The sequence below is a fragment of the Etheostoma spectabile genome, chromosome 15, assembly GCF_008692095.1.
Source record: "Etheostoma spectabile isolate EspeVRDwgs_2016 chromosome 15, UIUC_Espe_1.0, whole genome shotgun sequence".
NCBI classification, from domain to species: Eukaryota; Metazoa; Chordata; class Actinopteri; order Perciformes; family Percidae; genus Etheostoma; species Etheostoma spectabile.
In genome coordinates, this window is record NC_045747.1 from 24512547 (window position 1) to 24527612 (window position 15066).

The 15066-nt window shown below is 42.3% G+C and overlaps 1 protein-coding gene across 1 annotated transcript in view; it reads left to right on the forward strand.

Moving 5' to 3' along the window:
• The first annotated feature begins 873 nt into the window (after nucleotides 1–873).
• The window catches only part of LOC116702262 (microtubule-associated serine/threonine-protein kinase 1), a 90396-nt gene continuing 76203 nt past the window's right edge, over nucleotides 874–15066 (forward strand). Inside the window, exons 1-2 of the mRNA XM_032536422.1 lie at nucleotides 874–885; nucleotides 12313–13167. Of these exons, the coding sequence (XP_032392313.1) occupies nucleotides 13129–13167 (39 nt within the window). The 5' untranslated portion in view covers nucleotides 874–885; nucleotides 12313–13128. The remainder of the gene's footprint in view (nucleotides 886–12312; nucleotides 13168–15066) is intronic.

Below are 15066 nucleotides of genomic sequence, written 5' to 3' on the forward strand. Positions count from 1 at the left end.
TTTACCCATGCATTTTGGGGGGGGGGATAGCCCTTCTGTAGAGGTGCACTCCTATAGATCGAAATTTTTTTAAAATCATTTTGTCCCGGGCTTTTTTTTATCTGCTTTTTACTGTTTTCACTGGCTTTTTTTCTAAACCGTTGGATTGGTAGGTGGGGCTCGACGTAGATTTTGAAACCACCTTCTTGGCAAAAGGGACAAATCGGTGGAAAAATGAGGCCCCTTGTCCGAAAACACTTACGGGAAACCCTTTTGGCGAAGCAGCTTTTGGGGAGCTGAGATGCCTTGCTTGATTTGATGCAGCCCCAAATTCGGTAATTTTAAAATAGCCGGACCAATGTAATCTTTCCTTTCAGTCAAATAGGTCTTCCCCAATGTAGTAAGGTCTGTGGGGCAACCCGGATTGGCACAGGGCTCAGCTTGTTGTTTTGGCCCGTGGATGCGACAAATTACATATATTTTGGTGAATCTTTGGGTTTATTCTCGGCCCATACATTACTTCCTCTTGCCCGTCGTTTTCATTGATTTTCCGAGGTGGCCTTGGTTTTTTTTGGAGCTTTGTTTCGTAGTGACGATGGAAAAAACAAACTTGCTCCCTTTAAAAAACTAAGGGCATCTACCCCATGAATCGGCTCTGCAGTTTTCCAGTAGTTTTTATTTTAGGGGGCAATCCTTTTTGTTTTAGGCCATCCTTCTGATGCAAAAGCTTGATTCTTTCATAGTTTGCAGCTTTTTCTCTTCCCATCGTTTGTTTGTCAGCTGTTTGGGGGATTTTCACAAACGTCCACGATGCCTGATTTCTGCATTGCCCGCCCGACGCCCCCTTTTTCCACTGCTCTAGAAAGGTGTGGCGGTGTAAAATGTATTTTTCCCGTTTAAAATTTAGTACCATATTTTTGCGCCTGATTAGCTGCGTTGTATCCGCACAGGACGTCATTCAGAGGTTTGGAAATGATGGGGCACCAGAGGTTTAGGCTTTACTTCAAAAGTTGACCATAGACTATTGGTGGAAACTTTACATGCAACTGCTTTCTAAAGCTCCTTTTTAATTTGAGGTACCTGGACTCCGCGCTTGCAAGGTCGGGCGCATAGGAAGGGGAGCCCCTGTGTCGATTCCTGCAGCAGCACCGCCCCAGGGCCCTACGTGACCATCGTGGTTTTTTTTCTCTTTTTGGGTCATAAAACTTTAACCGGGCTCTTTTTCAGAGTTTTTCAGTTTTTCAAAAATTTTCCCTGCCCCTGAGACCAACCATTTATTTTCGTTTAAGAGATCCTGAGAGGGCGCTTTGGGGGACAATGTGGGACAAGTTGGGGGCCGTAGGTGACCTTCCCAGAAAAAACCTGACCCTCTTTTGGGGTTTGGTCTTTCCATGTTGTTTTATTGCTGCGTTTTTTTTTCGGGTAAGGCTTCACTCCCTCTTCACTGACAAATCCCCCACAAAGGGAAGGTTTTCATCCAAAAACACATTTTTCCTTGTTAAATTTTCAGATTTCCCCCCCTTTTTTGTCTAAAATTTTCTCATCTTTCGTCAGTTCTTCTCGACGGGGGCCCCCAAAGAATAGTCCCACATTGTCTCCCCCGGTAGTGCCGAAGTCATTGTATGTTTGGGAATTTAGGTGTGACAAGATACCATAGGCCGAAAAACCTGTACGCCCTCAGGTGTATTGAGTGCACAGTTTCGAAATCTCCCCTCCGCCTCAGCGAGAACCCGACCCAAGCTTTTTTTTACTGAAAAATTTAGTCCCCCAAACTGGCCATGATTTCTTTCTGGTTAACTTAAAAAGGGTTTTTTTTATCCTTTGTTCGTCCCTTGGGTCCGCCGTTCCCAGAGCACCTGTTTTTTTTTGCAAAACAAACCGGGCTGACCATTCAGGGGGGGTTCGTCTATTTTCTTGTGACCTCCAATTTTTCCCTGCGCCTACCCTCTTTCAGTTTAATACCGCGAAAAGGAATTTTCCTGCAAGGGTCACAACAGGACAATTTATCCACACGTTTTTGTGTTTCCAGGTAGACATCCAAGTCCTTCGAAAACCTTAACCCTCCCCCTGGGAGTATGGGCATTTCATGCTGATGTCACAACAAACCTCTTTTAACCAGATTGACTTTTTCCTTGGTCCCAGAATTGGTTTTGGGACTTATCCAGTCAGCAGCAATGTTTATCTGCTGGCCTTGGTTTAAAAAGGGTTTCGAGCATCCGCCTTTTAAAAGGAAAACCGTTCCCAGTGTATCCCGTCACTTTGTTTTTTAGGATGAATTTTATTTTCACTGTCAATTTTTTATAGTCTTTAAAGATAAAAAGTTTTCGGCACCCGTATCTAACTTGAAAGGATTATCGTCTCATTACCTCTATTGGCACAATCCTTCCTCTTTTTCTGTTTTATGGGGACGTCCACATCTCATAACCAATCCTCCCTCTTCCCCCTCCTACCAACTGCGTGAAATTTTTGTTTTTAAAACGACTTGCAAATCTTTGTGATTGCTTTTCCCATTTTTTTAAAAAGGTTTTTAAGGCAGGACATGATTTTTTGGGTTGGGCTGCCCCAATTTACCACATTTTAATCTTCAATTTTTTTTGTTTTTGTTTGGTAAAGTTTTCTTTTTTCCTTTTGCCTTTATACTGCATGCACTGTAGTTTCACCTTCCGAAAACTCTTTGCTTGGCTCGAGTGGTTTTTCCCCTGCCTGACAAGTGACCAACTTGTTAGTGTAAGTCCCTCTCTCTGACAGCTTTCTCTAAGTGCATTTTCCACTGTGCCCCAAACAATCCTGCCTCCTAGTGAACTCTAGGGTGCCAATTCACATGTTTGTTAGATGTGAACTCTGCTAAGTATGGTCAAAGGTTTCCTTGCTTTTGATATGGGTGAAAAAATTAACCTTCAATGTAAATTCTGACTAGGGCCCAAATATTTCAAACTTTGTCTTTGATCTTCTAATGTCAGATTGCTTCATCCAGCGAAAGCTATTATATATGTCCAAAGCATCTTCCCCATAACTGCAAAAGGAGTGAGTTTCAATTTTGTTTTTCCCCACCCCCCCCTCCCCTTGCTGCTAAAATATATTTAAATCTTTGCTTAACGCTTCCCAAATTTTCAGCAAGATTACCAGTCAGTTGCAGGGGAAATGGGGGGACTTAGCCCTCCTTACGAAATCGGGTATCAGACTTCCCCACCCCCTCTTGTTGCTGGAGTCCCCCAAATTTGGGACAAGATCCTCTTCTACTTGTTCGATTTCTGTCCCTGTTCCCCCCGCTTCATTCTTTTCCCCCTTGTACCAACCGCCCCTGCAAACTCTCCTAGCATGTTCTGTTTATCCCTTTCGCCGGGAGACTTCTTTCTTTTCCCCCCTTTCACCCGCGACAAAATTTTTCCTTCCCCACTGCTGCGGCCACTTTTGACACCTGTGTTGCTTTGCTTTGACTTTTTAATAAACGACAGGGTATTTTCTGGTTGAACATACTTTACCAACGCTTTCTTTGAACAACGCTGTGTGTACCCGCATGGCTACTACTGTTTTCCACCTCCTGCCTCCGGCTTCCACTACCGTGGCATGCTGGGTAATGGAGTTCTTAACCAATGTATCCATAACATCACAGGTCGGTGTCGGTTGATCTGACACCGACTGAGGGAACCAGCTCAGCTCCCGCTCTCTCAGCGTCACCGTGGGTCATGTTGCCCTAAACCAACATGACCCACCTGTAAAAACGAAGGCTGTGCAGCCTGTTCACGCGAAGCGAAGTCTCTCAGCTGTAAGATCCTTGAAGACATATTTCCCCATCCTCTTACAGTAATAGTTATCCATCAGCCAATGGCCTTTACGACGCCATCCCACTTGGGATTGGGTCACAATCACAGCAATCTAGATGTGCTGACCTTGGTGTGTGTGTGTGTGTGTGTGTGTGTGTGTGTGTGAGCTTGTGTGTCTTTGTGTGTGTGTTTCATTGTGTGCATTTAGTTATTTGTTGTTGTGTGGTGTGTGTGGAGCTGTGTGTGTGTGTGTGTGTGTGTGTGTGTGTGTGTGGTGTGTGTGTTGTGTGTGGGAGCTTGTTTGTGTTGTGGTGTGTGTGTTGTGTGTGTGTGTGTGTGTGTGAGATCTGTGTATGTGTGTGTGTGTGGTGTGTGAGAGATTCTGTGTGTGTGTGTGTGTGTGTGAGATTCTGTGTGTGTGTGTGTGAGATTCTGTGTGTGTGTGTGTGTGTTGAAGTGTAGGCCTATTTAGCTCATTAGATGTTTGCCAATTGTGTGTGTGTGTGGTGTGTGTTGTGTGTGTGAGATTCTGTGTATGTGTGGTGTGTGTGTGTGTGTGAGAGTTCTGTGTGTGTGTGGTGTGAGATCTGTGTGTGTGTGTTGAAGTGTAGGCCTATTTAGCTCATTAGATGTTTTGCCAATTGTGTGTGTGGTGTGTGTGTGTGTGCGTGTGCATTAAGTTCATTTGTGTTTGTTTTGCCGTTTGTGGCCTGTGTGTCCGTGTGTGTGTGTGTGTGTGTGTGTGTGTGTGTGTGTGTGTGTGTGTGTGTGGTGTGTGTGTGTGTGTTTTTCCGTCTAAGTGAATGGAGCAATCCTCTTATGGTGTTCGTTTGCCAGGAGCTGCAGTGTGTGATGCAGAGCTGAGGAACGATGTGGGGGGGGGGGGCTCTTGATTCAGAATCAGACACGGTGGCCACCAGGATTACCCACAATGCCCTCTGCCACTGTCTAGCCTTCTATTTGGTGATGTCGGCCTGTGAGTGAGATTAAAGACTGGTGCACAAAGACAAGGAAGACATGCACGGAAAGATAAGACTGAAGACTCTGATTCTCCACAACGCTGATACCTCGGCTTCATTTGCTCTATAGTCTGTGTTTAATTCTGAACTAGTGATTGTTTTACAGATTACTTCCAAGGCTCACTCATATAATAACATAATTTCAAAATAAATTAAAATAATCTCATACAGCGAGCAACGTGTGCTGTGAGGAGATTTTCCCTAAGAAGCAATCATGAACAAATGAAATCAACCAGGAGGACAGATGTCCCTAAATAGATTTGTAATTCCAGATTGTTGTCTTGTAAATGTCCACAGATATGTCAGGAGACTTCTTCCTGCAATAGGTGGATGATTAAATATGTGGATGAAATTAATATTACATATTTTAATTAATCTTTCATTTACAGGCACACAATGCAACATGCAACACTGTGTAATGTCCCTGTTGCATTTCCCTCGTTCCCCACAGGGGGGCGTAGTGGTGCTGTGGGATTTATTGGGTGTGAAAGCAGAAATCGCCTTCATGAAATCATGGAGCTTTTCGTTTATGTGTTTTGAGGGTCAATGGGGGGGGGGGTTGGGAACCGGAGGGTCGCTGGTTCAAGTCCCCATACGGACCGAAGTATGGTGGTGGACTGGTAGCTGGAGAGGTGTCAGTTCACCTCCTGGGCTCTGCCAAGGTGCTCCTGAGCAAGGCACCGAACCCCCAACTGCTCAGGGGTGCCTTTCCATGGGCAGCCCCCCCCACTCTGACATCTCTCCATTAGTGCATGTATAGGTCCTGAGCATGTGTGTGCATTTCAAGCCTGTGTGTAGTAACTACAGAGTGAAAAAACATGGTAATTTCCCCTTGTGGGATTAACAAAAAGACACACACACACATACACACACACACACACACACACACACACACACACACACACACACACACCACCACACACACACGTACCGACACATTACAAAAAAGGCAAGTAAAAACGCGTTTATGTGGCAAGGCACCTTTAAGTTCTTACAATCCTGATTCCTTGAAAGACATCAGGCGCCCTGCTGCTCTCGCTGGCTCTGTTTCCTGGCAGTGGTTATCCTCTAGATGTCTCTCTGTGGGTTACACGGTTGCCAGTGGACACACACACACACACCACACACACACACACACACACACACACACACACACACACACACACACACACACACACACACACACACACACACACACACACACGTGCAAGCTCACATGAGGACAAGAGGTGTGTTTGTGCTGTGTGTTGGGCGTGGAGCGGATGGCTCAGTCGGGGTTGTTGGCGCCATAACATTATGGAAACAGAAGCTTTATCAAAATAAATTGGAAATCAATTGATGTTGAATGTGGTTATGGAGGATCATACCTGGTTATAATAATGCTCTTTAATCTTGACATGGTGTTGCTATCCGGTCTATGTTAACGGTAACAGTGCTTTTACATTTTAATTATCAGCATGTGTCTTGTAGGTCAGACTATTTCTGGAGATGGAAAGACGGTATGAATGAATGAATTGCTAGTTTAAAACATGTCTGTGTCCCCCTCCAGACATGTTTTAACATCTATAAAAATACTCTCTTTGAAAAATTATGTGTGTCTGATGATTGAAAGTTCAATTAACTGAACATTTCTCAGCGTGTACATGCTAAAGGTCTCAGGTTTCCAACTCACACTTGTGTATATTGCCTACTGAATCCTTATTGGTTTCTGTAGTTGTAATGTGACAAATCCCTGTTCATCTCTGATTTAAAGGGGACATATCATTAAAAAAAAAATCACTTTTACATTTGGGGTTCCGGCTGACCCACAAACTGTGAAATAAGACAACTCAGTTTGTTTTATGTGGCCTGCTTGGATCAGAAGAAACACTTTTTTAATAAACCAATCCCCTTCTGCAGCTTTACAGTTGTTATTTAGGGATGTGAAAGCATCACTGCTTCCATCTGCTCCTATTCTGTGTGTGTGTGTGTGTGTGTGTGTGTGTGTGTGTGTGTGTGTGTGTGTGTGTGTGTGTGTGTGTGTGTGTGTGTGTGTGTGTGTGTGTGTGTGTCATTTGTGCCATTTAATTAATCAGGATCATGGGACTGGAAAAATTCTGTCATAACCCACCAAATACAATTAAAAAACCTTACAGTGTTTTGCGCTGGTCTGGGAAAAGACTCAGAATCACATATTTGGCGTTGGGCTCAGGAGTCCTATCTTTAAGAAAATGTGACATTATATAACTGAAAAAATTGTAAGTTGACATTTTCTTGGACCACAGTTATTAACATATCTGTGTCTACATCATTGGAAAACCTAGAGCAGATGATGAATGAACGACACTCAATAAGCTTAAAGACCAAACTAGACCAACTACAATCATTAGTTCTGAGAAAAGTCTCAGTTAGTTTTGATGCTCACTGTGATTTTACAGTCATTCGGCTTAGGTGCTGCCCAAATCAGCTCGGGTGCTGCGCCTCAGCATGGCAATGATCCCTGAAATGACTCGGAAACAGTCATGTTTCAAACCCCCAACCTTCCTACAGGTAGGCGACCGCTCTCACCACCTGAGCCACAGCTGGAAACGGATGGTGATGTGTGTCTGAATACTGATCTTTACACTACGGAGGCACGTTCCTGTTGCAAATGAGCAGAAGAAAGTCCAGTGGACGTCTCCCAGGCCATGTCTTCAACACCTTTGACCTGTTGAAGAGTAGCAAACACCCTGTTTCCATCTTGATTTTGCTGACCCCTAGTGGTTTAACTTCTCAGCTTGCTTCAGTGACACGTCCTACAGGACATCATGACCATCTGGATAGTGATGCCAATGTGGAAACACCTCAAACCTGCACTCTGGGCGCCTGGATAGCTCAGTTGGTAGATTTACTCCTAACCCTAACCTGGGTTTGACTCCAGACATGCGGCCCTTTGCTGCATGTCATCCCCCCCTCTCTCTCCCCTTTTATGTCTTCAGTTGTCCTGTCAAAATAAAGGCCTAAAATGCCCAACAAAATAATCCTAAAAAAAAACAACATGCATTCTAATTTCTAATTCCCAGCAGGGGGAAACGCCCCCGGACGTCTATTAGAAGATTATCCTAGTTTTTTTGTTTTTTTTTTTAAACCCAAAACAGAGGAATTTCAAGCTGCCAGCTTCTGTTTTACCCTATAATCCTACGGAGTAAATGACTAAGTGACTACTGTGATTTCAACTGTAATACTAAATGACTACTGTGATTTTTGTCACGTCTACAATGTTGTAATGTAACTTTACGGCATTCGACTGTAAAAATCACACAGTAGTGTTACTGTGGAATCTAAAGGGAATAACTGGAGATTTCATAGCCATTATTTACAGTGATAGCTTTTAAGTTGAGGCCCATGACACTAAAAAATGAGCTAAAAAAGGTTAAAGTTACTGCAGAGTCCGAAGATAATTCTCCGTAGGCTACTCACTCTTTCACATCCACATGTATGTGTGTTGTTAAACTGCTCATTTTAGCCTAACTTATTATATGTAAAAATTCTGTTTATAGTAATAGCCATCTGTGTATATGTATATTCATAGTACATATTGACCTGTAAACTCTGTTATAGTAACAACCATCTGTATATTATGTTCATTGTACATATCTGTAAAACATATTTTTATAGTAATATCCCCCTGTATATTATAATCAGTACATATCCACCTGTATATTATATTCAGGACATATCCACCTGTATATTATAATCATTACATATCCACCTGTATATTATATTCAGGACATATCCACCTGTATATTATAATCATTACATATCCACCTGTATATTATAATCATTACATATCCACCTGTATATTATAATCATTACATATCCACCTGTATATTATAATCATTACATATCCACCTGTATATTATAATCAGTACATATCCACCTGTATATTATAATCAGTACATATCCACCTGTATATTATAATCAGTACATATCCACCTGTATATTATAATCAGTACATATCCAGCTGTATATTATATTCAGTACATATCCAGCTGTAAATCTTGCTCACAACACTAGTTATCTATATATTATATTCATAGGACACATCCATCTGTAAAGATCCTGTTTATAATAGTATTCATTTCTATATTTATTCAGTACATATCCATGTCCTGCACTTATGGAACCAGTGTATATCCTGTACCTGCTGCTATTGACCTTCTGGTTAGACCTGAACTGCATTTCGTTGCCTTGTACCTGTGTAATGACAATAAAGTTGAATCTAATCTAATCTAATGTGATCCATTGTTGATACATAAATATTGGTTATAGACCCTTTCAAGATTGATTCAAGCATTTCTTTGTAGTATAACAGGGGTAGTGGTCGTTGGTTTGTCCTCCAACATCAACTCTCGTTCCAAACCAAACTGAGCAGCTCCCAACTCAAAGGATTACTAAATGATTATGTAAGAGGATGTGAAAGCTGCATCACTGCTGTGTTCAGCAGCCGCTGAGCACCAGCGACCGTAATGACGACGTTATCAAACTCAATGAAGTCTGAGTGTATGACTTCCACCTTGAGATGAAATCAACAGCCTCTCCCAGCTGCTGGGTGTCCCCCCGACTCCGCTGGGGCACAAGGCTCCAGACTCTGACAGCAGGGAGTTATTATATGAAAACTCGCTCATTACACATGTTTAATTTAGGCGTTAAGATCCATTTCCAAAAGATGTTTTTTATCCCTCTTTTTAGTCAACTCAAGCATGGATATGTAAACTTATGAGCACAACTGTACCTTTCACCATACCTGGAGATCGGCATGGGGAACTTTCCATAAGATCATCTCTCAATGCAAATCAAACCAGCTGCTGGTCTGACTGAAATAACACCGTGCCCATGTCCATGTATGAGGAAGTGGATCGAAGTAGTGGACTGAGAGACGGATGCTGGCATGGCTGAAAAAGACATTTGCTTAGATGAAAACAAAGTCAAAAGGCCACTTTGTTTGTCAGACAAGCTATGAATTCTTTGCAGCCAGCATTTTTTTCTTCTTCTTTTTTTTTTTTTTTACAAACTAAGCTGTTTGTCAGGCATTTGAATGCAGAGCAACTGCCTTCCTGCCCATTTTGGGATAGGTCAGCGTGGGCCGGGGTTGGATGTTCTGTTTCAGATCTCTTGCCGTGTCTGGCACTGATGAGGTCATGGCTGGGGGGGGGGTGGGGGGTGGGGGTGGGGGGGCAGCTTGGACCATATGTTACACTGAAACAGTGTGAAAGTCCTAATCCCGAGGCAGCAAGGCATTAGCAATGACTTTGCATAAAGGCCAAACTTGTGAGTTCTTATACATTGTTTTATATATCTATATATTATATATATGTATACATACTGTACATTATACATGTAATAGGCCTACAGTATATATACATATATACAGTATATACTGTATATATGTATATATACTGTAGGCCTATATAATGTACATATATACTGTAAATACATACATATATACTGTATATATATACATATATACTGTATATATATACTGTATATAAACTGTATATATATGTACATATATATATATACACTTATATATATGTGTGTGTGTGTATATATATATATATATATATATCCACCGTTGTTACGCTCTGCTCCTCACAAAGGGGTGCTTTGAACAAATCACTCCGCCAAAGTAGCGGAAGTAGCAGTGCTTCGACTTCTGAGAATATAGTTCCCGGTTAGTATGCGGTTAGAAGATGGCTGTGTCTTATGTGACCTTGTTATTTGTACACGCTGTGACTATATACATCTCAACATGTAAATAGGAACATGTTGGCGTTATTTTGCTGCTTATTAGGAGCAGGAGGCTAGTTGGAGCCGCTTACCTCTAGCATCTATGCTAAGCTAGGCTAGCGGTGGGTGCGTCAGACAGTTACGACACGCACGGAGATGAGGAGGGTGTGTATGGACTTATCTAACTCTGGGGGATACGGTGGATAAGTAAATTAGTGGGCTCTATTATCTTTTTTAAACTCTGAACAAGACCACGTTCCGTTGCTGACAGGTAGGCAGACTGTAACGTAACGCGACGTTTCCCACGTTTTTCTGTTTGAGTCGCGTGTCGCTGTCTGTGGTGCTGAACGTGGCTCCAACCGGCCTCCGTACACACGTGGACTCGTCTGCGAAGCTTGGATGTGAAATATGGCTCGAGCTATCTGACGCATGTGCGGGATATGAAGCAGCAATAGGCTAATCCCTGCATGATGTGTTTGATTATTAATTATTATTATTATTATTATAGCGCGTGCTGCCTGGACCCGGCTCGGATGCTCCTTCATTCATTTATTTTTCAAAAATCAATCCTCATTCACAGATAAGCATCTGCAACAAGTAAACAACACGGTCTGTCCGTCAGATAGGGAAATAACGTGTGGTTGTATGGATTATAGCCTATTTCTTTTTATTTAAATGTTTGACTCTTGCAAATAACATTTGGTTAAAGCAATGACTAAGGTTATTATACAAAATCTCGTATAGGCAACATTACGCATACATTATAAACCATCTAGGGCGTAATGTCCACTAGGGACAGGAGGACCCCCTCTTTCCACACACACACACACACACACACACACACACACACACACACGCACACACACACACACACACTTTCAAATTGGATTGAAATGATTTAATATTGTCTCTGTGATCAACCCCTATGATTTTCTTAATTCAAATTCTTATTGAGAAGACATTTGTGTACATAATGCAGCAGTTTTCTTCAGATTTAAAGAAAAAAATATATAATATATACGTAGAAAAGAATGGAATAACATACTTAATTAAGCGTAGATGAAGATCCAGAGAAAATAAATGAGTGAAAGGAAAAATAAAAATTCTTAAAAAATCAAATAGAACTTGGTTATTTATACAAGTAGATAGAAAATAGTGGGAAAATGTGAATAAATAATTAATATTGTTAGTATAAAAGAAAGGCAAGCTGAAAATATGTAGGTCAACTCCTGGAGAGAAATTTAAGTGAATGAACATTTGAGTGTGAAAAAATTGGGGGAGGAGACGTAAGAAAGAGATGGATCAGACACTATTTTAAACAAAAAAGAAAGAAAGATGTATTTTTCTGACTTAGCCCTAGTTTAGTAGCCTACTATTCTTTATTTCTATTATAAGAATGTATTATTATGATCTTATTATCTGGATTATTGACCCAAAACGTATGTAGAAAATGCAGGAAATGGCATTCAAATATAAAGATTTCTATAAATATTCTTTATAATTTTTTTTTTTATAAGACTCCCCCAGACGCCCAAACCAAAGTTTCACGCATGCGCTCATACATTTCTATCATTCGGACTGAATCCAAACAATACATTTTGCTCCTTCATTCATCTGAAGAGAGAGGGACACGTTGTGCGCGCACGCGTGCACGAGGAGGAGGAGGAGGGGCGAGAGGGAATCCCAGGAAGGGGGTTACAAATATCGCGTTGCTTCTGCTGCTGCTGTCGCCCCGTCAGTCCCGTCGGTCTCTCCGGTTTCACCAGGAAGCGAACCAACGGACGGACGAATGAACGGATGAGAGTTGTTTTGAAGAGGGACGAGAGGAAGGCACGCGCTCTCCTCCCTGCAGGGGACGGTTACGGGACCGGACAGACAGACAGACAGGCAGACAGACAGACAGGCTCCTCGAGGCTCCGTGGAGAATCAGCGGCGATGGCACATCATCAGCCCCAGTGATGAGGAGAGTGTAACTCCACGGTGCAGCAGTGCGTAAAGTCTTCGCTCGGTTGGTTTGCGGAGCTTTTCTCCTTTCTATTTTTTTATTTTTTTTTAACACGTTTCTCACGTTTCTTCGGGAGATTCTTGTTAAAACAACAGAAGAACTTGGGAGTCACTCACTGTTTGCAGTGATTGTTCATCAGGCCTCCGTCAGCCGCGCGGTTCGACTGGAAAAGCTTTTAGAAAAGGCGCAGGAAAAACCCTCTGGCACAATGTCGAGGATGCTCCGAGAGGGCGCGCAGACCGCAGAGCCAGCAGCATGACTGGCAGCCCTGAGACACAGGAGGACACGGGGGACAAGTGGAGCTGAGAGGAGCGTAGTCTTTGCTGCTTTTTTATTAAAGGGACCTTTTTTAACCGGACGCAATGCGTGACATTTGGCTTTTATCCTCGGCTTCTTCGACGTGACACTGTGTCTGTTCGCCTCTTTGCCCCCCCCCCCCCAGTGCGCCAGGACGCTGCGTCTGCCTCTGCTGTTGAACTGGAGCACAGGTCGAAGCCGCTGGGTCAAAACACCGATTGAAGAGAGTTCAAGAGGTTGTTTTTAGTGCGAGGAACCCCCCCCCCCCACCACCACCACCACCACCACCAGGAGCCCTGCTGCTCTTCTCAACGCCATGGATGACTCGGGGATAATCCGGCGCCGGAGGCTGCAGGTGAGCTGCTGAACGTCTTCATCCTGTGATGTGTCTCTTACCTAGTCCCTACTTGTCTTCTGGTTCCAGCTGTAGGCCACACAGCCAGACAACATCCCATGACACCAGTAGTCCACTGGCTTACTTATGCATTCCTAAGGACAAGGTGGCCCAGATTTTCAGGTTTCACCAATCCAAGTGGAACCTATCAGTGTACCTGCGTGCCTCCGTTTATATCTTGACACAATTTCCAGAGACTCTTAAAATGATTTGAGCTTAAAGTTTGGCTTACATCATGGTATTGAATGTTCTTATTCTGTCAGAAAAAATTGAGACTGTCCTCGCCTGAAAAACGCTCCCATAGGTCGTTTGTCCAAGTAGTCTATAGCCTAATAGCCTTACAGCCTATATTTACATTTCTAGCAGCGGTGCCTGTAGTACGTAGTAGTAATTATGACGGAGGCAAAGCAGGAAGTAAGGAACTGAATTTCTGTCCCAGTTAACAATTTTTGGTTCCCAGAACGTTCTGGGAAACATTCGTTTTTAGTTGCGGGAACGTTCCCTGAAGGTTAGGTTCTGGTTGATCGGAAGGTTTCCTTAACGTTCTGGGCACGCTAGTTTTTGGTTACATCAAACGTTCTCAGGAAGTTCCTCTAACGTTGCAACCTTTAGAGAACGTTCTCCTAATGTTCCCCTAACGTTGCAACCTTTAGAGAACGTTCTCCTAATGTTCCCCTAACGTTGCAACCTTTAGAGAATGTTCTCCTAATGTTCCCCTAACGTTGCAACCTTTAGAGAACATTCTCCTAACATTGCCTAACATTACAACCTTTAGAGAACGTTCTCCTGATGTTATCCTAACATTACAACCTTTGGAGAACGTTCTCCTGATGTTATCCTAACATTAGAACCTTTAGAGAACGTTCCCCTGATGTTATCCTAACATTACAACCTTTGGAGAACGTTCTCCTGATGTTATCCTAACATTAGAACCTTTAGAGAACGTTCCCCTGATGTTATCCTAACATTACAACCTTTGGAGAACGTTCCCCTGATGTTATCCTAACATTACAACCTTTGGAGAACGTTCTCCTGATGTTATCCTAACATTAGAACCTTTAGAGAACATTCTCCTGATGTTATCCTAACATTACAACCTTTGGAGAACGTTCTCCTGATGTTATCCTAACATTTGAACCTTTAGAGAACGTTCCCCTGATGTTCTTTTTTACATTCCCCTAACCCTTAAAAAACTTTAACCACCATGATACCAATTGTATTATTGCTTTAAACTGTCTGTGCATGAGCAAGAATTAATTGTTGTACATTAGCAGGAATTAATGAACAGGCAAACTTGCATTTTGAAATCAACTATTAATGATGAATGTTATTTAACTTTTTTTGCAAAGGACGTGCAAACACTGCAAAATGTTTTGTATAAACTCTACCAACTGGCTTCTGCCCTGTACAATTTCACACGAGAAATCTAACTCCTTTCCACAAACCGAACATAAAAAAATAAACAGTATAAATAAAATGAATGTGTAAATAACAGAAAAATAACATTTTAAATGCAAACAGTAAGTGTATCAATAACCAAAGTACTGCTCTCTCAAAACTGTGCAAACAAACAACAAAAAACCAAAATGTTGCCACACAAAGGATTTAAAAGTGGCAGGGGGATCTTCAATAGTAATTTCACGCTCCATCACGCTGACATCACATCGCCTCACGAGAGAACTTTTCACCTCGACGAGAAATCTCGTCATGTTTTAATCTCGCGAGATCTCGTAAAACGAGATCTCGTCACACCCTTAATATATATATATATATATACAAGAATCCAAATCAGTTTTATTGGCAATATAGACACATAATAGTGCAAATGTAGTGTGCAAGATGCATATTGGAATGATAAAG